Below are 26625 nucleotides of genomic sequence, written 5' to 3'. Positions count from 1 at the left end.
TTCTTCCTCTACTCTTCTCTCCCCAGTATCATTTCACCTCATCTCTCCCACCAGATATCAACACTACCATTTACCCAGGTATCACTGTCCCCTTCCAGTATTACGTATATCACTTCAACTCCACTAATATCCCTTCCAATATATTATCCCAGTGCCATCTCACTTGCCAGTATATTTTCTCACAAAGTTTTTTTTCCCCAGTATGGCCTCCCCTCCCTTCTTTTCACCCCTCCCAAGTATTGTTTCCCATCAGTATTGTTACCCTTCCCGCAGCACCACTCCCCTCTCCGGTTAATTTTCTCACCAATTTCATCCCTAATCTCAGTAACTTCTCTATTATCATCCCTCCCTTACGTATCATCTTTCCCCACCTGCAGTGGTCTTTTTACCCACATTCTACTTTCTTCCTCTCTCCAGTATTGTCCCCTCAAATAGCAGCCACACAGATTGCACCACCCTAAGGAGGGCTCAATGCTCAGACCACCCATGCTTACATGACTAATTCAGTGCGGAGAAGGAGAGGCCATTTTCAGACCCGTCTGATAGCATTTATTTCATTGTTGAACCCCACATGCCCAATTCGTGATTCCCGCAATAGCAGAAATTGGAAAACCCATCAGGCTTCTCCTATCCACCTTAGATCATTGGTGGATTGTCTAGGTTTGGACCACTGTAATCTTATGTGTATGGCCAACATTACTTGTTTTGTTGTTTACAAATGGGTTTGATATACTGGAAAGCCAATAGAAAATAAATTGATGTTCTCACCCTATAGGCCGGAGTTGCCCTAAAATCTAGCATTGATTCAAACATGCTTTTTTTTATACATAGGTATGATATTGTCACGGGTGTGTCAGAGGTGACAGACAGTCGCCCTGCAATTGGTTGCAGGAGATCTCTACGTTTGGCATTACAGACATCTTCTTAGAGGCTGGCTGTCTCTAGGACCCAGTGGCTACCTACGTCTGGTTAATTAGCTCCCTGGCCTGGGTGTATAAATACCTGGTGTGTTTGAGAGGGAGGTGCCGGCAATATTCATTACTACTTGAGAGGCTTTAGCAACAGCAGTACTTTGTCCTCTCTGGAGCTTATGACGCGCCCCTGGGCCTGTGTCGCGCAGCGTTGCGCACGCGGGAGCTTACCCGGAGCCGGATCCGTTGAGGGTTGTAGTCTCGTGGCGGTGATCCGGTCCGTGCCCAGGGAGTCAGACTAAGTGGCGCTGAGTATTAGCAGTAGATGTAGGACGACTACGCCACCCGTTGAATGCAGCTATGGAGCTGCCGCTGCAGGGCAGACCGCTGAGGCCGGTGGTAGGATAGTGCAGCGTAGATGGTATAACCCCCAACGGGAGGGGTATGGCTTCAGGGCAGCCGACGTGGATGATGGGGGTAGCAGGAATCACTCAGAGACGATGCGGTGTGATTCAGGGTCTTTACTGGTGACAAAGATAGACCCTCCCGGAGTACTGGCTAGCGATCGGGGCCTGGTCAGTCCTTGAGCAGATGGGATCTCCCCTGGCCAGGCGGAGTTGTAGGCCTCCCAAACTGACTGTACTCTTCTGGCTACCTTGCTAGAGGCGGGTATAAGTAGCCCACGTCCCTGAGTGTACCGTGTGGTGCTCACCCGTATGGCCGGTGACTCGGGGCCTTCTAGTAGCTTCCGCTCCATGACGGCGGTGCTGGTCCCATGCGTGTGACCGTGCCTTCGGGTTTCTTGGCCAGAGGACCTGAAATCCCCTGCCTGACGGATTCTGCTGCTGGGTAGGAGTTAGTCCCCACAGCCTCGGACTCCGGGTCCGGTGATAACTTCTCAGTCAGGGCGAGCTCTGCAGCTGCCAGCCCCTGACTCCTTGTAGCACTGCTCCCACAGAGCTCCTGTTGTTTCTTCCTATGCTGCTTCTCTTCTCTGTCTCTGGCATGGCCCAGGAGCTGGGCCCAGCCGGAGCCACAGCTCCCTGTCAGCCCTCCTGGCTGCACTCTCCCTCTGAACTCTCTAACCCTGCCTCAGCCCCAGGTTTATATAGGGGAAGTTCTTCCCCTCCCAGGACTGGGCAGGAGGTGTGGCGTGCATAAGATCCCTGACCAAGAGACCTCCCACCTGCTCTCAGACATAATATTGCTATTATTGTGGAGACCAGACCCCTGGGGTGCCACATTCCCCCCTAGTGAAATTTAGTACTCCGGGACTAAACATATTTTACAAAAACATAACAGGGTATAACAACAACAATAAAATACAATAAGGAAACACATAAAGATGGTCACGGTGTGTCCGCAACCGGGTGCAGTCTTTGAAGAAAACAAAGGTGTCCATTTCACCAAAACAGGGAGACGTAACCAGGTAGGGGTCTGTCCTGCCCCGAGTCCTTAACAGTCTTTAGTCCATTCCTAGGTTACGCTCCAACCATGTACAAGGATTCCCGGTAAATCCACCAAGGACTCCTATAAATAACTAGAAACACATAATTATTTACAGGATATGGCCGCTCTCAGTCCTCGGCCAGGTAGAGGGAAAGAACGACCGCTCTCAGTCCTCGGTCAGTGGGGATAAGGAATGGCTGCTCACAGTCCTCAGCCTGGTTTAAGATAGGGGCACATGGGGAACAATTCACTAATCCCAACGGGGACCATATTTTAATTAGCAGCAGTCCTTGTACCCTTACGGGTAACTATTTACAGCTCTTTATTCACGCTACTTCCCTTCAGTAGCTATGTCCTCTTTGTGCTCCCTCCTGAGGGTAGTCCTCAGACCCGTCCGGGTCCTCTTGGCTTTCCTCGTATTGGTAGTACTGCAGCTCCTCCTCGGTTAGCTGGGTTAGTATCTCTGCGACAGTCCTCCTCCCAGGTGGCCAGGACTTTACCTCCCTTTGGGCTGCCCCGGTTAATTGGGCCACCAGGATGCTCACTTTTTGCTCCTCTGTGAGGGGGTACACCTGGAAGAGGCTATCCAGCTTTTCTCTAAAGTCATGCAGGGTATGTGACTCCCCTGAGTACTGGGGTAGCCAGGCTGCCCCCGGGATATAGGGCATGGTGAAAGGCATGACCGCAACAGCGGTGGTGCTGGCGGGGGTTGAAGCGGTGAAGCTCTCCTCCGTATCCGACATCCTTCTCCCCCCTAGTGGACCGTGGCCTACCTTGCGATGATCCTCTTCCGTAGGCCGCGGCTCCGCAGTGGATCGTCAGGGTTGAGGACCTTCCGTCGCGCTCCTGTGACGTCGGCGTCTGCTGGGCTCCTTCCAGGACCTTACGCAACGTCCGGACGTGAGGCGGGGCTTCAGTTCTCGCGCGCTTTCGGAGTCCACGCCCCTCTTCTTCCCGCGCGGCGTCTTCAAGATGGCGTCCAATGGCGGGAAAACTCCACCGATGGCGGGAAGGAAGCGGAAGATGGCGCCGGATGGCGGGAATCTTCACCACAGGTAAGTTTGAACAGTCTTTTTCAGGCACGCAGTACCCGGTGGTTGCGGGCACGAAATCCTGCCGACTACGCCAAAAGTTGACGCGCCCCTGGGCCTGTGTCGCGCAGCGTTGCGCACGCGGGAGCTTACCCGGAGCCGGATCCGTTGAGGATTGTAGTCTCGTGGCGGTGATCCGGTCCGTGCCCAGGGAGTCAGACTAAGTGGCGCTGAGTATTAGCAGTAGATGTAGGACGACTACGCCACCCGTTGAATGCAGCTATGGAGCTGCCGCTGCAGGGCAGACCGCTGAGGCCGGTGGTAGGATAGTGCAGCGTAGATGGTATAACCCCCAACGGGAGGGGTATGGCCTCAGGGCAGCCGACGTGGATGATGGGGGTAGCAGGAATCACTCAGAGACGATGCGGTGTGATTCAGGGTCTTTACTGGTGACAAAGATAGACCCTCCCAGAGTACTGGCTAGCGATCGGGGCCTGGTCAGTCCTTGAGCAGATGGGATCTCCCCTGGCCAGGCGGAGTTGTAGGCCTCCCAAACTGACTGTACTCTTCTGGCTACCTTGCTAGAGGCGGGTATAAGTAGCCCACGTCCCTGAGTGTACCGTGTGGTGCTCACCCGTATGGCCGGTGACTCGGGGCCTTCTAGTAGCTTCCGCTCCATGACGGCGGTGCTGGTCCCATGCGTGTGACCGTGCCTTTGGGTTTCTTGGCCAGAGGACCTGAAATCCCCTGCCTGACAGATTCTGCTGCTGGGTAGGAGTTAGTCCCCACAGCCTCGGACTCCGGGTCCGGTGATAACTTCTCAGTCAGGGCGAGCTCTGCAGCTGCCAGCCCCTGACTCCTTGTAGCACTGCTCCCACAGAGCTCCTGTTGTTTCTTCCTATGCTGCTTCTCTTCTCTGTCTCTGGCATGGCCCAGGAGCTGGGCCCAGCCGGAGCCACAGCTCCCTGTCAGCCCTCCTGGCTGCACTCTCCCTCTGAACTCTCTAACCCTGCCTCAGCCCCAGGTTTATATAGGGGAAGTTCTTCCCCTCCCAGGACTGGGCAGGAGGTGTGGCGTGCATAAGATCCCTGACCAAGAGACCTCCCACCTGCTCTCAGACATAATATTGCTATTATTGTGGAGACCAGACCCCTGGGGTGCCACACTTACATAGTAACATAGTTTGTAAAGCCGAATAAAGACTTGCGTCCATCAAGTTCGACCTGTTAGTTCTGTAATTGCTAAAGTTGATCCAGAGGAGGGCAAAAACCCCAAATGATTTAGCCAATCTTCACCTGAGGAAAAATTCCCTCCCGACTCTGAAACCAGCAGTCAGAATAAATCCCTGTATCAACATACTATTTTATTTTATTTTTAAGTATATGCTGAAATCTGCCTGGTATCTAGAAATACATCCAATCCCCGCTTGAACTGGTGTAGTGAATCCGACATTACCGTCTCCTCACTCAGTGAATTCCATATTCTCACTGCTCTTACCGTAAAGAACCCCTTCCTATGCTGGTGCTGAAACCTTTTCTCTTCCAGTCTTAGTGAGTGCCCTCTTGTTACCGTAATATCCCTCCTTTTGAACAAATCCCTGGCAAGATCTCTATTCTGTCCCCTAACATATTTGTACACATTTATTATGTCCCCCCTCAACCTTCTCTTTTCCAGGCTGAATAGTCCTAGTTTTGCCAACCTCTCTGGGTATTGTAGTCCCTCCATTCCCTTTATTAATTTTGTTGCCCTCCCTTGTACCTTTTCAAGCTCATTTATATCCTTTATATATATTGGGGCCCATAACTGAGCACAGTATTCCAAGTGTGGTCTGACCAGTGCTTTGTACAGTGGAAGAACAATGTTCTCATCCTTTGCAGCTATACCTCTTCTGATACATCCCATTACCCTGTTTGCCCTTACAGCGGCGGCCTGACTTTGGGCACTCCAATTTAGTTTGCTGGCACTCCAATTTAGTTCGCTTGAGGCGGTGTGCGCATTTGTCTGGAGTCGTCTAAAGCTAAGCAATTTCCCCCCGTTTGTCTACCCTTGTTGTCTATAGAGTTTAGTGGAGATCGACTAGTGCTCATCTCCTTCCTTCCCTAGCCTTAGCCATATGCCAGGGAAAGTCAGGGCGAGGCACGCGTGTAGCGATTGGTGAAGAGCCAATATAGGGACAGTAGTTGAAACAGGGTGACACTAGACCAGACTAGGAGGTCTCCACTCCCCTCTTTCCCTAGTGTCTGGGCTCCCTTTCCCTCTTCCCTCTGTGTTGCAGTCTTTCCCACACCTTGTGTGACAGATATATAGCTTTCTACTTCCAATGCTTAGATTATTTATAGTATTGTTTTAAGTTTTAAGATTTGGGACTTAATATTTCTATGTATTTTTTTTAAATATTGAGAATCCTCAGTTGTTAATACCTTTTAATGGATATCTGGAAAGATAAAACATAGCAAGCTTTCGAGACTATTCTGGTCTATTCATCAGGAGTAGTTCTATCTACTGGCTAACACAGTACAAAGATATATTTTTCTAGATTTTTTTACAAATTTCCAAAAGTTTCAGTCAATACTAATACTCTTTTCAATGTTTTTTATTTTCTACTTCTATTTATTCTCTTCTTCCTTTTTTCTGCCACTCATTTTTCTTCTTTGCTTTTCATTTTTTTCCCTAATTTTTTCAGGTTTCCATAACATCTAAAATTCTAAAAACTCCACCTGTCGGATGCATGGAGTTTCATTATGACAGCATATACAATATGTGAATAGTTGCTTAAAAGGAGATGTAATTTTGTCTTCTTTCACTCTTTTCTGCACCCCACTTTTGGCGATACTTTTCCAAAAGCAATTTTAATACATATTTTACAAATCTGAAAACAGTGAACTGATATTTTTGAAAACAAAAATAAGATGGCAATATAACGTATAGCAACCAATCAGAATGCAGTTTAGTATCTCATTGAAAAAAAAAATAAAGTAGTACTCAATTTTTTATTACAAATATTTAAAAAAGTGGATATTTTCCTATATTTTTTTGTTATTATCCACAATCGAGGAATGCTTAGCCAAATGAAAATAATCAAATCCAAACATGATACATTTCATTCTATTTCCTCTATTTTGGACCATTTCCAATACTCTAACGCAATAGATTTCTGTCTCTAATTAGAAGCCAAAATTAATTTACAACCATACTGGGTGAAATTTATAATGACTGATATTTTAGATGCAAGTGTTAAAAAGTCCTCTGGAGTAAGATGTGCCAAATTCATTAAGAAGTGGACACATCGTGCTGTCGTGGGCTGTCCATAAACAGAAATGTCCGTCAGCTTTCATTGATTTTCCTATTATTTACACCAATTTCTGGAGCAAATTATAGTAAACTTTCCAGACTGTGTTTAGACATGCCTCTTTCATGATTACTCTTAACTATATATTACCCATCTCCGATCATATTTAACTATCTAGGACTAACTGACCTCAACACTGTTCATCTTCCACCCATGGACATTCTCCTACACTAATTATAAAAACATAAGATACCTCAACGCTCAACATTGGATCATGAAACTCTCCTGAAGCGACCATGTAGAGGATAAAATCAGAATTTTTCCTTTCTTCATCTGGAAAAAATGCTCTTAGATAGATGTTGTAGAGTTTTCATTGCCTTTGTCTGGTTGCATGAACTTGTTTGATGGAATCAGCTTCACTTTCTTTCAGGATTTTCATAGTATTTCTGTGCAAAATTATTTGTTTTAGAAGTTAAAAAAGTTACTAGTGCAAACCATTACAACATCCAAACTCCAGCAAGTTTTATTCAGTATACTAATAAGATTGAAATCAAAATGTATGTATCATAAAATATTAAAAAACAATGACACGCTTTTCACAAGCCAGACCCAGGGTTTCGCCTCGCTGCTTCATCTGGGGGGCATAAAGGAGTGTCCTAATCACTAGTTTAAATATCTTAATAGATTACGATGCGCCTTCTTGCACCAAACAAAGCCATGAGGTGAAACCCTGGCTCAGGAGTGTGCAAGTTGTGCTGCTGTTTTGTTTGTTTTTTTTCATGATTTTTGCTGTATTTGGATTCTAATCTTGTGGATATACTGAATAAACCTCACCAAAAATCTGATCTTGTAATAATTTTGTGCTGTGTACAGCTTTAACAACTGAGGTTTGCAGAAAAATCCCGCTAAGATCCTGAAAGCAAGTGGAATGGTGCAAAAGCTGATTTCATCGAACGAGTGCATACAACCAGAGGAAGGCAACGACTTCAGCAAAAATCTTTATTATCCTATTGATACTACCCGTTACCTTTCTCTAAATCCCTCCCTATATTTTATGTAGTATACATTGGATAGAATTTATAAAGAAATATTGCCACTTATTCCATTCATCACACTGGCAAATCACATCATGCTAACGAATCCTGTCTTTTGTTGCTCACTTGTCATCTTTACTGTATAGACTGGGACAAGATGAGAAGGATTATTTCATTGTTATTATTAGAAGGTAATTAGAGAATAAACTCAAATATTCCTGGGTCAATGTATGATTAAGCCAGCCAAGGGCAACTAGACTACTTTAATAACTTTCCTTTACTTGAAAAGTAGAAGGAATATTTTTGCTATTGGTTGAAGTGGTTGAAATAATAATTCTAAACTTTTTGATTAGGAGCATAACTTTTCCAGTGTTCAGACATTCACCTCTCAAACATCTTTTCAGGATACATTTCCATTACTTTTCATTACATTCTGTATAAAAGGCTATAGAACATGTCAGGGCTGTATCATTACCAGAGATCACTCCATACAAGAGAAGCATGTGGATTCAAAGATTTCCCAGAAACCTCTTGAGACAGGCCACCCAGAATATATCCATGGATTGATGTTCTCTTTTTAGCTCCTTACATTTTCCAAGGTTTTTCAGTAAGATGAATCCTCTTACAATAGTTACAAATTGATTTTTGCTCTTTAATCACTTTCTATGAGAGATATTTCTATGGGAGATCTTTCTTTGTAAACAATATGTGTCTATTTTATATATACAGTATATATATATATATATATATATATATATATATATATATATATATATATATGGGTTGGGGTTTATTATAAACTGCAGCATTTTGAGGAGATTAGCTAAAAAAAAAAGTATTCGCATTCAAGTGCAAATTTTGCCAATAAATAAGATGCATACTGTGCGCCAACTTTTTTTGGCACTTTTATAACTTTATGCATCTCTCCAAATATTTTCCGTATGTTTTCCCTCTTTAGCCCATTGTCTTCATCTTTTGATAAATTTAAAAAAGGTATTATTATTGTTACTATTATATAAATCATTGAGTCTTTTCATCGGGCGTTCGTTATACTGTGTGAAGAATTATTAGGCAGTGAGTATTTTGACCATATCATCATTTCTATGAAAATTTTTAAATTGTAGAAACTTGATTGCTTGTTGGATAAAGCAGATCAGGTGACGTGTATTTGTGTAATGAGAGAAGGTGCAGCCTAAGGATACAAAGCACTTTATCAAGGTGTGCAGAATTATTAAGAAACTTTGTTTTCCTCCTGCAAAATGGGCCAAAAAAGCGATTGAGCTGAATCTGAAAAATAAAAAATTGTTATACATCTTACATAGGGATGCAGCACTCATAAAATTGCTGAGATATTGGAGCATGAACAAAGAACCATCAAAAGTTTTATTGGAAATAGACAACAGGGTTGCCAAAAATGTGTTGAGAAAAAAAGGTTGCACATTAACTGCCAATGATTCGAGAAAACTCAGACGTGAAGTGACCAGGAAGCCATTATCCTCCAGTACTGTCATATTCCAGAACTGCAACCTCCCCGGAGAGCCCTGAAGTACAAAATGTTCAGTGCTCAGACACGACTGAGGTGAGGAGGCTGAAACCTGACCACAAATGAGCAAGACACAGAAGGCGAAACATCAAGACTGGGCCAAGAAATATCTGAGGACAGGTTGTTAAAAGGTTTTATGGACTGATGAGCTGAGAGTGACTCTTTATAGAGCAGATGGATGGGCCCATGGCTGGATCATTAACAAGCACAGACCTCTACTTTGACTCAGACACCAGCAAGGTGGAGGTGGGGTACTGCTATGGGCTGGTATTATTAAAGATGAGCTAGTTGGACCATTTTGGATTGAAAATGGACTCCATATCAACACACAAACCTACTGCCAGTTCTTAGGAGACACTTTCTTCAAGCAGTGGTACAGGAAAAAGTCTTCATCTTTCAAGAAAACTATGATTTTTATGCAGAACACTGCACCATCACAGCACCGAAGCCTCCACTGCACGGCTGCCAGTAATGGCCTTAAAGGGGTTCACCCATGAACAAAGTATATTTTAATCGAGAGATTTTGGAATGATAATATGTTCCACAATTGGATGTGTTAAAAAAATGTTCCTGTGCTGAGATAATCTTAAAAATGTGCCCCTGCTGTGTACTGTGTAATGGCTGTGTCTGACCGTGCAGGGACATGGTCTGATCATATCGCATCTCCTGGGTAGGGGAGGAAGCAAAAGAGAGGATACACACAGGACAGCATGGCATCACAGCTTTTGCTTTCAACTCGAGTCAAATTTTGGGGAAAAATTTGATAAAAATGCTAAATTTGATTTTCAATAGATTCAATCATCTCTAACCCCAATTTTTTTTATTTCAAATGGCTAATACCTTTTTAGCATTAAACATGCCATCGAAAATCTGTATTGAAGGATAGAGTTTATTAATATATTTTAGTAGTATTTGAATATATAATGTGAATTGTTATTTTATATATTACATTCATATTACATGTATTATTATTCTCATGAACCTATCCATTCTTTCAGACATGGCGGAGGTATGATACTGATCACAGCGGTTTTATAGAAACAGATGAACTTAAGGTAATGTAAATATATACTATAGAGACTTAATAGTTGGTGCGGTTTGTGATGTAATTTAAAATGATGTCTTCTGCTTTTAGTTAGAAGTAGATGTTTATATCATAATCAGCCATGATAAGCCAAATCAGACCTATTGCTTTGCACTGAGGAGGAGGAACACCCCAAAACACATGTCTGTAAATTGAGATTCTGTTTTGGCTTTTATCTTAAGTCATGTGACAAGGCTCGTTAAAGGGTCATTATTAACTTTTAGGATTGCTACTTCCAATAGGTAGCACTAGAGTTTAAGTTCTCTTCCTCTCTGAAGAGGCAATTTGCACAATAAATTTCCCAAAGGAGCATTGCATGACCTATAAGTCTCCTTACACTGGCATGTCAGGCATGTCACTCGCTACAAGGAGAGACATTGTCTGTTAGACCCCAGCCTCTCACTTAGCCAAATCAGATCTCATGCTTTGCATTGAGGAGGAGCAACACCCCAAAACACGTGTCTGTAAATTCAGATTCTGGTTTGGCTATTATCCTAAGTCATGTGACAAGGCTTGTTAAAGGGTCAATAATGACTTTTAGGATTGCTACTTCCAATAGGTCGCACAAGAGTCCAAGTCCTCTTCCTCTCTGAAGAAGAAATTTGCATATTATATCATATTCATGCAGGCAACCTAATGATGACATCTTTGTAACAACCTTGAGCTTAAAGGGGTTGCACAGAATTAGAAAAAATGGTTATTCCTTTTCCGGAGAATGCGCCACTCTTGTCCATAGGCTGCTTCTGGTATTACAGCTCATCTGAATGGACATGAGCAGCAGTACCATCCACAGATTATGGACTTCATTAGAAACCAGGATATAAAAATAGTATGTGACTACAGTATGTAGATTATCCCAATTAGTGATGAGCGAGTATATTTTGTTAACCCTTTCGCCGAGTATGCTCGGGCCAAGCACCGAGTATTTATAGCGTGCTCGGTGATATGTTTGAATCACTCCCGTGTGCATGATTTGCAACTGTTTGACAGCTTCAATACATGGGAGGAATGCGTAAGAAATAGACATTCCTCACATGCATTAAACCTGTCAAACAGTCGCAAATCATGCACACGGGAGCGATTCAACCATATCACCGAGCAGCTGTAAATACTCGGTGCTTGGCCTGAGCATACTCGGCGAAAGGGTTAACAGAACATACTCGCTCATCACTAATCCCAATGTGTTCAGCAAAAAAAATGTTTTATTAATGACTGAGTTATTAAAAGTATGGAAAAAAAGAGCCGTGTTCTCATTTGATGTACAGTACCATTAAATTATATTATTTGCATTCACTCTTTGAGGGTAAATTATCCCATATCATATGCAGATTTTTCCTGCAGGTCCCATAGATCTTGTACTGAAGTTGTGGGGTTGGAAATTCAGATTTAATATAATCAGACAGATATAATAATTCAAAGACATAGCGCAGTAATCTGCCTAACCAGCAGGGTTCTAGCCAAACCACTGTAATATTTCTTGGGCTTTCGTACTGGCTGATCTTCAATGCAAAATGTGACCTTACTCACCTGTGGGGAGTCGATCAGTGGCGTATTTTCTGCTCCTTCACAGATAAAGCTTTATTCTTCTGAAATATGAAATGTACCTCTTGTTATTTGTTCCGACAGAGTTTTCTTAAAGACTTGTTAAAAAATGCAAACAAAACATACGAAGATTCAAAGCTGGAGGAGTATTCGGAGACTATGGTGAGAATCAACTCAATGTTGTGTGTGAACGACCCCTCTCCCGTTCCTATAGTACTGGTGTCAGCACTGAAATTTTAATGTTATAGACAAAACATAGACATAGGCAATACACTCCCCTCATGCAGAACATAAAGAGGACAATCAGACACTCACCCCACTGGGCTGGCCCGCCAGTGTTGAGTTGGCATGTGCCACTGTTGGGTTGCTGCTACTTTGGGAGTCGGTATACTGCTGCCTCTCCGGGGTGAAAACATAAAGGTGGGAAAGAAGGACGTGCGCAACAGGGAATTACTCCTCCTTTGCAAGTCAGCTTTAAAGCGCTTGCGTAGTACAAACTATGAAAAAAAATTACAGACGGAGTCAAGCAGAAATAACCTGTTTTTTTTGCGGACTGCCCGTAAATTTTCGGACAGTTGTGATTACAGAGAACACTAGGCGAATGTCTATAGATGGCACTGGAGGCCCATGAGCAGGGGGCACTGGGCAACCACTATGAAATCATTGATGAAGCATAGTGCAGATTTTTCAAAATGGGAAACATTGGAAAGTTGAGAGATTAATGACCCGTTAAGACAGTGGTTCTCAACTCCAGTTCTCAAGACCCACCAACAGATCATGTTTTCAGCCTTTCATTACCTGTGTAAGGAAATCCGGAATACATGATCTGTTGGTGGGTCTTGAGGACTGGAGTTGAGAACCACTGAGTTAAGAAGACTTTTTTGGCCACCGTAAAACAAGAATGTATAAAATATGTATGGTACAAGGCCCTTAAAATCGGCAAAAACATCAAAAACCTTAAAAATCACTTATTTTATTAGATAATTTTAAAAGGAATAACAAATTCCAAAGACACACAAAAGAACACGAATACCACCACAGGAATGGCAATCTTGTGCTCTACATTGCAATTTTTGTGGTGGTATTTGTGTTGTTTTGTGTGTCTTTGGAATTTGTTATTCCTTTTAAAAGTATCTAATAAAATAAGTGATTTTTAAGGTTTTTGATGATTTTGTCACCCTAAAAGAAAGCATGATTGTGTTGTGGCGTAATGGGTACAAAATGTGGACTAGTGTCGAGTACATCTACTTTTTTAGAAGGAGATTACAAATGATCAGATTTAGAGCAAAGGAGGAGGCTTTCAGCCATTCTCATGCTTGAAGCCTTTTCATTTCATCAAGTCAAAACTCTGTCTTTTCTTTCAAAAAATCTTTTCAATGTCCGACAGCACATCCAAAAAAAAAATTAAAAAAATGGTACTCCTTTATTTCACATCATTAAAAGCATAATAAAAATGAAATAATCCTAGAAATTGAAAAGATTCTTTGAAAGTTTCCTGCCATGGAGTTTTTTTCCGTTCACCGTCTGCTGTCTTTAATCTTGGTGGATGAGCTAAGATAATTTTTTCTATTTTATTGGTTCTGTCTTTATTCTGGTTTACTGGTTTGTAAATTCCCTCTTCTTTAATAATGAGAGTAATATCAGAGTAATACAGGGCAAAGTATTTCACTTCCATTGCAGTATTTTACTTATTTAATTGTTGTGATGCCAAACCAGGGCAAAGATTAGTCTCTATCAAGGTCATACAAGAATTGCATCAGTGAGGACTTGGCAGAGGCTACATGAGCACATATTTTCTGTACTGCTTTAAAGTTTGAAAAAAGAATACATAATAAAAATAATGAAATGGAACCAACCTGTCATGTCTAGAAATGGCACTTAGCTGAAGATAGAGTGGTGATCTGCAAGGCAATAGTGTTGAAATCATGTCTTGCTGGCTTACTCGAGCAGCAGCTGCAGAGAGGAAATTAAGTTATATTCTCCCTGTAGCCACTCACTTCCAGTCATTGGGGCCTTGCAGGGAGCAGTTACTGTCACCGGTCACTATGACCACTCCACAGCACTTTGATTGACAGCCTGCACTGCGGTATTACAGTCACCAGTCACTATGACCACTCCACAGCATTTTGATTGACAGCCTGTACTGCGGTATGTGTGCAGCGTGTGTGTGCAGAGCAGGCTGACAAATTGTCGTTGAGTGATTTGCCGCACTCACTGTCTAGTAAGTGGTGACTGTAACAGACCATTGTACCGCCTCAATGACTGGCAGTGACCGGCTACAGGGAGAATGACTTATTTTCCTCCCTGTAGCCGCTGCTCTAAAGCTTGTCAAATTGGATTTAAACCTTATTTACCTACAGGTTCCCTTTAAATATGCCGATGATCTAATGATGGACTATTGACATTTGTTAGAAGGGTTCCCTAACAATAAGCTAATAAAAGTGTTTATACACTGTCCTTTGTAAGCAAGTGGCTGCCCTTGTGATAGAGTGACAGATGCCCTCTGCAACCACTTTCCAGTTCCTTTCTACTATAGGATATCTGAAAGTGGTTTTCTAAACCAAACATTCCATTTAACGTAAAAGACAATGAATACTGATAAGTCGCATTTCAGACATCATACATAACCACAAAGCCGGAGTGCCAGCCTTGTCTGATCAGAATGGGTGGGGAAATCAGGACTCTCACTGTCTCTCTTAGGAGTCCTGTCAAGATTTACTTTTTTATTCAAAAATTCTCCATCAAATCATATGAAACTATATATATCAAATATGTCAAGCAGATCAGCTTTTTTTCACCTTTATCAAATCCTGCTCTTAGTTTTCTGACAGCTTTGCTTTAAAGGGGTTTTCCCACGAACAAAAGTTAATTTTAATCAATAGATTTTGTAATAATAATAACTTGAACAATTGGATGTGTTTAAATAAAATGTTCCTGTGCTGAGATAATCTTATAGATGTGCCCCTGCTGTGTACTGTGTAATGGCTGTGTCTGACCGTGCAGGGACATGGTCTGATCATACCACAGCTCCTGGGCAGGGGAGGAAGCAAAAGAGTATACAGACATTACAGCACAGGATCACAGCTGATTCTTTCTGTGAGGTAAAAAATTGTTTAAAAACAGGCAATGAAATGTTTTACCTCACAAGAGAGAATCATTTGGGATCCCCTGCTGTAATGTCTGTATATTCTCTTTTGCTTCCTCCCCTGTCCAGGAGCTGTGGTATGATCAGACCATGTTCCTGTACGGTCAGACACAGCCATTACACAGGACACAGCAGGGGCACAATTATAAGATTATCTCAGCACAGGAACATTTTATTTAAACACATCCAATTGTGGAAATTATTATTATTCCAAGATCTCTTAATTAAAATTATCTTTTGTTCGTGGGAAAACCCCTTTAAGCTGACCATGCACTTTAGTATAGAGCATGCAAATACGTGAATTGGGTGAGGGAGGTGATCAGCATTCAACCTAATATGTAACCAGCAGGAAAGTCTACTGGATCCCTCTTATATGTCTACTGGTAGAGTGGGATCTATCTGACCACTATTGAGCAACACTAACACTTTTCTTTATTCATTCCTGGTTTCATCCACATCCCAGGAGCAGAACATTTATTTTGGACACTTAGAAACCTGGTGACAGATTCCCTTTGAGACCTAATCTGAGAGCAGCATGATATAGTGACTGTACGATGTGTCGCTTACTGGGCTGATTGTTGTAGTTTTAAAAAAATCACTGTTTTATTAGCAAAAGGTTATCACTGGAGGACTAGTAAACCTGCTGCCATGTAGTCCTCCATATTCATGAGCTGTGTATAACCCCACCCCCACCACTGATTGGCAGCTTTCTGCCTATGCACAGTGTACACAGAAAGCAGCTAATCAGAGGTGTGGGCAGGGTTATACAGAGCTCAGCATTCAGAGAACTGTGTAATCTGCAGCAGATAATGATTATTTCAGAACTGTAGCAAGCAGCCCAGTAAGTGACAAATCATTGGAATCAGGGTCTCTGCCCCTACATAACACTACTCTGAGATGATGTAGCAAAAACCTGATGGCAGATTCCCTTTAAGCACGACCCTTATGAAAATTATATGAGGAGAGGGTTAAGACTAAAGAGGCCAGTTTAAAAGATGAACATTTCCTGATTTATACTACAAGTCCCCTATGTACAGTATATAACAAGAAAAAAAATCATTCTAATCGAGGCCATCATTTTAAAGATTTCCCAAGACCCTTGTTCAAAGCTCATTATTAACCACAATTCAGTGTATTTCATTCTACTTCATTACCTTCTAATTTAGAGGTTTCCCAAGTCCTTGTGGTTGTGTTTCCTGCTCTCAGTTCAGACTACACACAAAATACAAGGCACATCTGCCATAAAATATAGTATTATGAAGGACATGAACAGTGGAATTCAATGCTTGCTAATCTGATTGATCCGTTTTGTGTAAATGGTAGATATAAGAGGTTAGAGACGTGTCTCTAGGCTTTGAGTGACTGTACAATAAGCAGTTATCTACAGCCGTAGATATAATCCAAAATGTAAAGAAAGCCAATAAATAAAAAAATCCTTGATATCAAAACCAAAACTCCACTTTCCAGCACATGTCCCATACTTAGCGGCACACTAAAGCTAAAGGATAGAGAATATATTTTCTGGTCCTGGAAGATTTCTAGAGAAGAACAAACAACATCTTTCTGGCATAAATTTCCATAAAATTAAATGTGACTTCTAAATCTATGATAAAGTTTGATACATTTTATTGAGTTTCATTAAAAGCAACTCATGTCAGGGTTTTCAGTAGCTGTACATGCAGCTTGAGAAAGAGATAGCTAACAGCCTTAATGCATTGCTTTTAATCAGATATAATACTATTATCAATAGTTCTTGATACAGTTACAGGTCACATTTCTTTCTATAGAAGTTTGCCCCATAAAAGTGCCATTCGTTCTACTCTAAAAGTCTCAGCATACAAGGGAAAGAAGTACACGCCCCCAGTGAAAACTATCTGGTAACACCCACTCGGACTTAAAGGGGTTGTCCAGCCTTAGGGTACAATCTGCAGCTACTCTATGTGACTGCAGATTTGTGAATGCGCACGCTGTGGGGATTCTCTTGTGCCGGTGCAGGGAACGGTGGGCGCATGAACGCAATCATGTGATTTGAATGGCACATGCCGAATAGACGTGTGCGGCCTCGCTCAGAATGTAGTTGGAAGAATGCAAATCTTGAACGCCCACTCCCAGCGTTGGCACCGGAGAATCCTCACAGCGCATATAGAGTGACTGCAGACGTGTACGCTAAGGCCGGAGAACCTCTTTAACAAAAGTCTACTCATTAGGTGCTAAATATTCCTAATATCTGCGCAATGGAAAGGTGAAATAAAAAAAAAATCATTTTGTTTACCATGAAAAATTTGGTGAAATGTTCTCTTTAAAGGGAGTCCATCAGCCCAAACTGATGGTATAAACGAAGTATATAGATTGTAGAGAATATAACCACAATAAATATGCCAACTAGAATGTTAAATCTGTAGAAACTGAAGTTCAATCAACTATTAGTGATGAGCGAGCGAGCGTCATGCAGACGGAGGGACTGGAACATAATATACAAGCACACCGAAGATACTCGGAAAGCACCTGAAAGGGTTAAACGAGCACGCTCGCTCATCACTATCAACTATATTAATTAGGTCACTTGGTGCACCCTTGGAGTGGTCAAGAGGATCAGTTTACCGTTCCGTCCAATGGTTTTACTTGTTAGTGCTCTCCTGACAAGCGACGGTTGTCGCGCTCCTCCCAGCACAGCCCCTCATTGCATCTACAAGCCCTGTGGTTACCACTATTAGTGTTGGTTTGATAAAGGTCTATAATGACCGAAACTTTACCTATTGTATATACACTATTAATGGACCACTGAATTAAAAACAACTTCTTCACTTTATCTACTTTTGAGTGCCGGATACTCTTTATTACTTGACGGATCTGAGTGCTGTTAGTTCCTTGGAGTGCTGTATTCTTTTATTAGTCATTACAGACTTTGATATCCCTGTTTGAAAGGTGCGCTCTGCTACTATTAAGTGTCCTAATTCTTAATAAGTGCAATGCATATAATTTGGATAGAAAAGTTTCTTCCGAGAATCTGCCGGCAGAAGCTCCATTTATAGCACAATACGCATTCAGTATTCGAATCTGTCGGAGACCTAGTTTCTGGCACTTAATAGGTTTTTTTATTGCCATAAATTTCATTAAGAATGTTCTGACTTATTTACATGTGATGAAAAATCTAATTCCAGTATCAAGGTGTTCGGTCTGTCTCAGTAAGACCATCGTTCTCCGGCACGATACACTTGGTCCCATTCCAACTGTTGTAATAATGAGGCGCTTTATCAGCTACTTAGCAGCCAGACGTGCTCCTTGCATAAACATGAGCAGCCGGTGGCTGGAGAATACAATGGCGCTTTACTGCAAGGTGGCTCCCATCTCTTTCATTTATTGATATTCTGAAGTTTTTATTTTAAGTACTATTCAGAAGTGGTTCATCCTCTCCAGTGGCAAGTGATGTGCGTTCAAAAGCACGACTCTTCAAAGTCGCCGCCTGTCGGAATCCAGCCAAGTGCGGAGACGGTTTCTCCATGATTCTTTTCACATTGAAATCATGATCTGATGTTACTGAGCTGAATGTGTTCTGGCGTCAATTAATACCAACAGCAATGACACAGAGAAAACAACCTGAGAAGAAAACCGCATCTTTGTTCTTTTGGAAGTTTTCTTGCTACAATGAAGAGACGTACTTATGGTGCAATTCACTATCAGCCTTAGGGCTCGATCAGACGAGCAAATAATACGGACACATACTGACCAATGTAATTCTAAAGGGCTGTTCAAATTACAATTTTTTCTCATGGACCCAAAAAAATTGCATCATGCACTATTTTCTTTTGTATATTGGATGAGACTCGCCGATTCAAGTCTATGGGTGCGCAAAAAGAATCGGATCCTATACAGAACTTCTGTGATTCATCCGATTTTTAAGGATACATTGCCATTATTAACCTGGGAAACTTTATTTCATCGTGTACATTTTTAACTCTTGATGTATAAATGCAGATGCCACATGGGCATAAACTATGGACACATGGATGGCTCATGGGTAACAGATGAAAATTGTCCTAGTTTTATGGATGAAAAAATTGAACTATTGTTCATGCCCTAGGGTATGTTCACACAAATATTTTTCGGTCTGCATTCTGTCCATGGGCATAATGGACTGCGCACGGACTTATGTGCACATGGGAGTTTCTGCACACAGACTGCGAGGGAAAAAATGACAATTTGCACAGAGCTGTACACAGAGACAGCCACATCCATAATCTACTGAAGTGGCCGCTCCAATAAATTCAATGCTCATCTAAACTTAGGTTGGACTTTTAGCAATTCTTTGGATCTAATTTTCATCTGTTTTTAGTCTATCTGTATGTTTTGTACCATCCATTTGTCATTCTTTTTTCTTTTATGACAAAAAGAAACAATGGAGGTTCCCCAAGCTTGTCCTAGCATCCAGTTAGCGAAAACCAGACAGAAAATGGATGAGACACAGATGGCTTCTATGTGTTGTTTTTTTTTTTCAGATACCCATTCACTTGGACAAGTGAGTTTGGTCCCTTAATTGGAAATTGGACTAAATTCAAAAACCTCTTGGTCTCTGTTAGGCATATGAGCGTGCCATAGACTCAAATGTGTCCAAGTGCCCTCTGTTAGGAAAAACTAATAGCCCACAGAAGTGAAAACTGGATGGGTGAACGGAGCGTTAAGGATGTATACCTACAAAGATCAATATGGTGCATTTGCCACCTTTGTAAGGCCTCATTCAGATGTAAGTTTTTTTCACATACAAGAAAAAACAGTTTCATCAGAGATTTTCATCAGTTTCATCAGAGTTTGGTCAGAATTTCATCAGCTTTTCTCAATGGAAATGTATTTTCCTATCAGTCAGTGATAACCGGACTACACACAGATGGCATCCGAGTGTTGTCTGGTCTTTTCACAGACCTGTAGATTTGCATTGCCGATTTTGATCCAATGCTCGGATCAATATCGGTCATGTCTCTGCTATTTTGCACGGACCACTAAGTCCGAGGAAAAAAAACAGACATGTGAACAGCCCCACAGACTATCATAAGTAGGAGTGCTATCCATGAAAAACAAAGATAGTACTCGTACAAGAACAACTGAATGAGGCCTATAGGAGACGCTTCAATGAGGCTTATGTGCACCACAAAAGTTAAAGCGGTTTTCCAAGACTAAATCATATTTTCACTTTGGGTCTAAGAACTAACAGGCAAGTAAGTTAGCAATTGGTCTACCCGGTGCTGGCTCAGATCAGTCATGGACTGCTGCTGCTGGTGATTTTCTGCTCACCCCAGATTGCTATCTTAATATAAAGAGATAAGCAACTGCTACTCAGCAGGGAGAAATGGAAAGTCTTACATCTGGGCAAGATAAATGAAAAAAGCATATTCAGAATGCGAGGAATAAGGTTAAGCAGCAGCACATGTGAAAAAGACATGAGTCAACAGTGTGATGCAGCAGCAAAAAAGGCAAGCACAATTCTGGGTTGTATTAACAGAAGCATACAGTCTAGATCACATGAAGTAATTATCCCCCTCTACTCCTTGGTCAGACCTCATCTGGAATACTGTGTCCAGTTTTGGGCACCACATTTTTAAAAAAGACATGAAGAGACTGGAGCAAGTTCAGAGAAGAGCAACCAGAATGGTGACCGGTCTGCAAACAATATCCTATGAGGAACGGTTAGAGGATTTGTGAATGTTTAGCTTGCAAAAGAGAAGACTGAGAGGAGACTTAATAGCTGTCTACAAATATCTCAAGGGCTGTCACACTGTAGAGGGATCAGATTTATTCTCATTTGCACAAGGAAAGACTAGAAGCAATGGGATGAAACTGAATGGGAGGAGACACAGATTAGATATTAGAAAAAACTTTTTGACAGTGAGAGTGATCAATGAGTGGAACAGGCGGCCACGAGAGGTGGTGAGTTCCCCTTCAATGGAAGTCTTCAAACAGAGGCTGGACAGACATCTGTCTGAGATGGTTTAGTGAATTCTGCATTGAGCAGGGGGTTGGGACCAGATGACCCTGGAGGTCCCTTCCAACTCTACCATTCTATGATTCTATGAGCTTCTAAATAACTAAATAATGGCAAATATGAATTATTTTAATCATTACTTCATCATATGAATGTTAAGGAAGACAAATGAAAGTTAAATTTTAATGACCTGATAGAGAGGGGTAATATTCAGTGGAGCTCTGCCTTCAAGTTTTTGCTTATAAATTGGAAAAACACCAAATATCAACATACAGGCCCCCCAGTGACATGCATAGTGTGCTTGGAGCAGTGACATTCAAGTCGCCTGAACTTGCCAATTTCAGCTGGACTGGCCCCCATTAAATATGTGTGTGGGCCTCCTGACTCTCCTCTGACAATGTCATCATAGGAGAGAAGGATCGGGCCTGTTGTATAGGGAGGTCGGGGTAGATACTGTAGCTGACAGCTGAACACTCATTTGGCTGACAGCTATCTAGTGTAATGGCCGCCTTTCCTCCCTTAGAATTGACTGGTTCAACTTAACCCAAAAAGTTCCGTAGGTGGAACTGAGGTATCATGAGTTTCTTATAGTTAGTTTTTGTAAAAATAATTGGACAGATTCACTTATTCCAAGGTCTATAAACACTTTGGTGATATTACATGTCAAATATTGTAAAAGAAAATTATTCAACTAAGTTTTTATTTCATTTGCAGCTTAAAATGTTTGATTCAAATAATGATGGGAAGCTGGGACTTACAGAAATGGCCAGGTAAGTGGTTGATTCATTGCACGTATCACTGCAATGATATCACTGGAGAGGATGAAATGGATTTTGTGCCACATGCAAAGATTGTCTAATGCGCCCACCATTTAGTACTCGTAAGCTTACAGATGCATGCAGTGTACGGGGTATAGGCTAGGACTGTCTGCAACATCAGTGATCGGCTGTGGGTCACTTATATCTGCTGTACATAGGATCTGCTGTGCTGTACATATTTTCATCAAACACTTTTTAGAATAAGTCCGTGGGATAAAAGATGGAAAAATGACAGTTTACATTTATTCTAATACAGCTGATCAGATTATTCTGCCATTGACTTAAAGGAGTATTCCCATCTCCAAGATCCTATTCCAATATGTAGTAGGTGTAGTGATAATAATTTTAGCAGATACCTCCAATTAGAAATGTAGCATAGTTCTTCTGATTCGCTATGTCTCTTTCCTCTTGTGCAGGACATTACAGGACCTTATATCCATGGTTACGACCACTGATCTAGTGACAGCTAGTTGCTAGTGGTCGTAACCATGGATACCTAATGCCCTGTAATGCCTGCACATGAGGAAAGAGACATAGCGAATCAGAAAAACTATACTACATTTCTAATTGGAGGTATTTGCTACTCTTATTATTATTATTACACCTACTACATATTGGGATAGGATCTTGGAGATGGGAATACCCCTTTAAATATGAGAAACAATGGCGGGAAAATGAGTATAATTTTACTAATGGATGATTTCTGATTGAGTCTTGGAGCAGAGTCATAGTTAGGGCTTGTGCTCACTACCAAGTTTCTCGTACGAATGCTATCCGTGGTTTTCACAAATAGCTCTCATACTCATGATATCCAATAGCCATGACTAAAGCTTGAACGCCAAAACGCGTTGGTCTGTCTTAACCTCTGTGATATGTCAGTCACAATTTTTTAAATCACTGTAATAAAAGTGAAGTTTTAGACTTATTTTTCATCGCTGGATCATTCCTATTTTTCATGATATTATATAGAGCCATGCACATGTCTGATTTTTTTTCCTCGGACGAAGTATTCTGTGCAAAAAACCTGAGACATGTCTGATTTTGATCAAAATCGGCAATGAAAGTCTATGAGTTCATGAAAAAAATCATGTCATTCAAATGCGGTCTGATTTTCATGGACATAAAGAATGGAGAAGGTGAAGAAACCTTTTTTTTTTTTTTTCTCTCCACGTCAGTGAAAAACTGATGGCACTGTTGTCAAACTTTGATCAGAATAATCTGACCGATTTTCTCGGATGTGGAGAACATGGTTGTGTAACCCTACTCTTCAGCCTATTTTCACCTGGGGCAAATATTTGAGTTTGCCGATTTAGCCCTGCATCTAAATACCCTGGCAATGGCAGAATCACTTCTTGTGGCCCCAACAATTGCCTGGGGCACATAAAACACCAGCCCGTCCACTCCACACCTCTGCCTTTAAATGCAAAATGTTGAATCCTGTGCTACAGACATCAGCATGAGATAAACTGCATTTATAGAAACAGGTCTGGAATACAAGGAAATCCCTTTTTGACCTTGTTGGAGCTATTTATGCTGTCAAAATAATACCCCATAAAACCCTTGAATTGCTAATCCCTGCAAGTGAGGAAGTAGAAATCTTTACTAGATATCACTTTGGATTAAACAAGCCTCGTTAGTGACTATCTACAGAAATGGATGACTTTTGAGGACAGTGACAAACATCCCCGATGACTTAATATAACGTCTTTACTCCAGTAACTCGCCCTGGGCGGCAGGTTATAGTGAGGCCATGAAGGGGGTTAAGAACTGGCCGCAGGGTGAAGCCAAGGGACGAACTGTACTTATGATGGGTATTAGCTGGGGTTATGGTCGGGAAAATCTGCTAGTATTTAAGCAATGACATGTCCGGCGTTATTAGCAGAAAGCATTTCCTGCTGGGCAGTCTGCTGGAAACATCAATTTATAATGTAGTTGCACTGAATGAGCCGTGTACATTCAGTCCTAGAGCAAACCTATCAACTGGAGCAGATAATTCATGTGATCACCCACAAATATAGAGTTATAATGAAGAGGTTTTCTGGAGTGAGAAATGGACTAACTAGTAAGGTTTTTTCTTATCCTACAGAACCTAAGATAAAAACACAATGAGCAAATACCCTATAGTCAGTGCATAAATAGTAATAGTACATGTAAATAGCATAGGGTACTTAGTTAACATTGTTTTGGTCAAAAAAAGCATATCCCACCACGACAAGGTGCACCCAATCAGAACGGTACCTAACTCTTGTAGTTCAATTTTTTTTTGTTTTGTTTTAATTTTTTTGTAATTTGTACAAATGAGGGCATAGCTCCCCTTTTTTTTAACTGTTCATTTTGTTTATATAGCTTTCCACATGCAGGTTTCCGAACAGTCGGGACCCAGGTCCTGCTCTGCCCTTATCTATTTTTTACATTTGCTGACACTTAGTGAGGTGAACTACAAGAGTTAGGTACTGTCCCGATTGGGGTACACCCTGTCGTGGTGGGATGGCTTTTATGTTTTTTTTTTTTTCTCAAACCAATGTTAACTAAGTACCCTATGCTATGCACGCGTAATATAACTATTTATTTACTTACTACAGGGTATTTGCTCATTTTTTAATCTTATCTGGTTGTTTAATGGCCACAGTGTGAATGCACACCTATGCATTGCACTTATACCAACATGTGCTCTGGCTCAAAAAAATTTGGGGGGAGTTTTTCTTATCCTCGTATGTCATTACCTATTCACAGGATGGGTCATAAATTGCAGTTCCCGGGGGTCCCACAGCGGGGACTTCTACAGATCCCTAGAATGAGGCTATAAATTAACTAGAGTTTGTGCATTTCGAATTACAGGACCAGGTCCATCCACCACATCAGTGTTCTGTGACCACTGATCGAGAGCCTTGAGTACTGTCTCCTACCTCCACTGCTCTTCTTTTGATTAGCCGGCCTGACGTATGATCATAGTAGCTGTGTGATACACATGTGACATCGTGTAAGTCTGGCTAATCAAAAGAAGAGCCATGAATGTCGTCAAGAGACAGTTCTCACCGATGACCATAGATTACTGATGTGAATGCTGGATCAGGTGTCGTGAATGGATTTGCACCTTTAGAATTAACCCGTTTAAATAGAGCATAGGCGGTAATAGTGAACTTCATTCATTATCTATGGGAGTTCTGGAGATTGCAAGCTCTGCAGACTTCATTGCTTTCTTTGATTTGTCTATCTGGACATTGTCTAATTAGCTGCTGGTGTTGCAATGTATGAATTGATCTGACAACTAGGTGTTTTCAATCCCATTATTATTTGTAGGGTAGGGCTGTATATTTCAAGTATATCATGTCTTTTTTTCCAAGACAAGTCCAGCAATACCTTTTACATGGCAAGTGCATTTCCTCCGTTAATTAGAAATCAATGTTAAAATTGATGCGCAAATTAGGCTACAGAGCTAGTGTAGATTTGAATCCTCTGTCACTCCAGCTCTATTTCCTGCTCAGCTCCGCGTCCTCCTTTACTGACAACTCCTTTGCTTGATGTCACAGAGCATGAAGACTGTCAGGCAGGAGGAGGCAGTGTTGAGCGAGGATTAGAGCTGGAGTGACAGATCTACAAAAAGATCTTCAGACTCATTTGGTGCTTCTACTCAATACTGAGCAAAGGGTCTGAATACTTATGACATTACATGTGATATTTCAGTTTTTCTTTTTTAATAAATTGGCAAAAATTTCTACATTTCTGTTTTTTTTCAGTCAAGATGGGGTGCAGAGTGGACTTTAATGAGAAAAAAAATAACTTTTTAGAATTTACTAAATGGCTGCAATGAAACAAAGAGTGAAAAATTTAAAGGGGTCTGAATATTTTCCATACCTACTGTACATAGACATAAGAGTCATTTTATGAACCAGGGTCAGGTTATTTTTGCATATAACTGAACAGTGGGCCCCAAGAATCAATGTGACTGCTGGGCCTTTTCCAACTCAGTCCGACACTGTATAGGACTCTACAATACTTTTATCACATTCTGCCTATGTTGCAGCAGAGAGGTTCGGACATCCTACTGGAATCCTAAGGGTAGAAAGAGCACGGATTTAAATGGATAAAATACAAGTTATAATAATTATTTTCCCACAAAACTATATATCCATCTGTTCCCCTCCTTCACCTCAACAACATGCTGCTAGCAGATGAGACACCATGGTCAGTGGGGTCTAAGGGGTGTCACTCTCTTGTGGAGAATGACATGTCTGACCTGAAGAGGCAATTTGAATACAATGTTCGATGAAACACCCCTTAAAGTCACAAAAGCACCAATGGATTTTCTCATTAACAGCATAATTAAAGGGGTTTTCCCATGAACGAAAGTTCATTTTAATCAATAGATCTTGGAATAATAATAACTTCCACAATTGGATGTGTTTAAATAAAATGTTCCTGTGCTGAGATAATCTTAGAAATGTGCCCCTGTGTTTTACTTCAAAGAAAGAATCAGCTGTGATCCCCTGCTGTCCTGTCTGTATACTCTTTTGCTTCCTCCCCTGCCCAGGAGCTGTGGTATGATCAGACCATGTCCCTGTACGGTCAGACACAGCCATTACACAGTACACAGCAGGGGCACATTTATAAGATTATCTCAGCACAGGAACATTTTATTTACATACATCCAATTGTGGAAGTTATTATTATTCCAAGATCTATTGATTAAAATTATCTTTTGTTCATGGGAAAACCCCTTTAATTACAGTGTGTCCATATTCATTATACACCTGGGCTTCAATAATCTACATTCTCTAAAAGAGAAAGTGTTATTGCTCACCATA

At 41.4% G+C, this 26625-nt stretch overlaps 1 protein-coding gene across 2 annotated transcripts in view; it reads left to right on the top strand.

Annotated features, from left to right (window-relative positions):
- The window catches only part of CALB1 (calbindin 1), a 122462-nt gene that overhangs the window by 80814 nt on the left and 15023 nt on the right, over nucleotides 1–26625 (top strand). For both annotated transcript variants that reach the window (XM_073679569.1, XM_073679567.1), the window contains 3 exons: nucleotides 10256–10312; nucleotides 11968–12045; nucleotides 21717–21772. In XM_073679569.1, the coding sequence (XP_073535670.1) occupies nucleotides 10256–10312; nucleotides 11968–12045; nucleotides 21717–21772 (191 nt within the window). The remainder of the gene's footprint in view (nucleotides 1–10255; nucleotides 10313–11967; nucleotides 12046–21716; nucleotides 21773–26625) is intronic.

The sequence above is a fragment of the Phyllobates terribilis genome, unplaced genomic scaffold (assembly GCF_046119375.1).
Source record: "Phyllobates terribilis strain yellow unplaced genomic scaffold, ASM4611937v1 Scaffold_4__5_contigs__length_816908805, whole genome shotgun sequence".
NCBI lineage: Eukaryota > Metazoa > Chordata > Amphibia > Anura > Dendrobatidae > Phyllobates > Phyllobates terribilis.
This window is presented reverse-complemented; position numbering and strand designations above follow the sequence as displayed.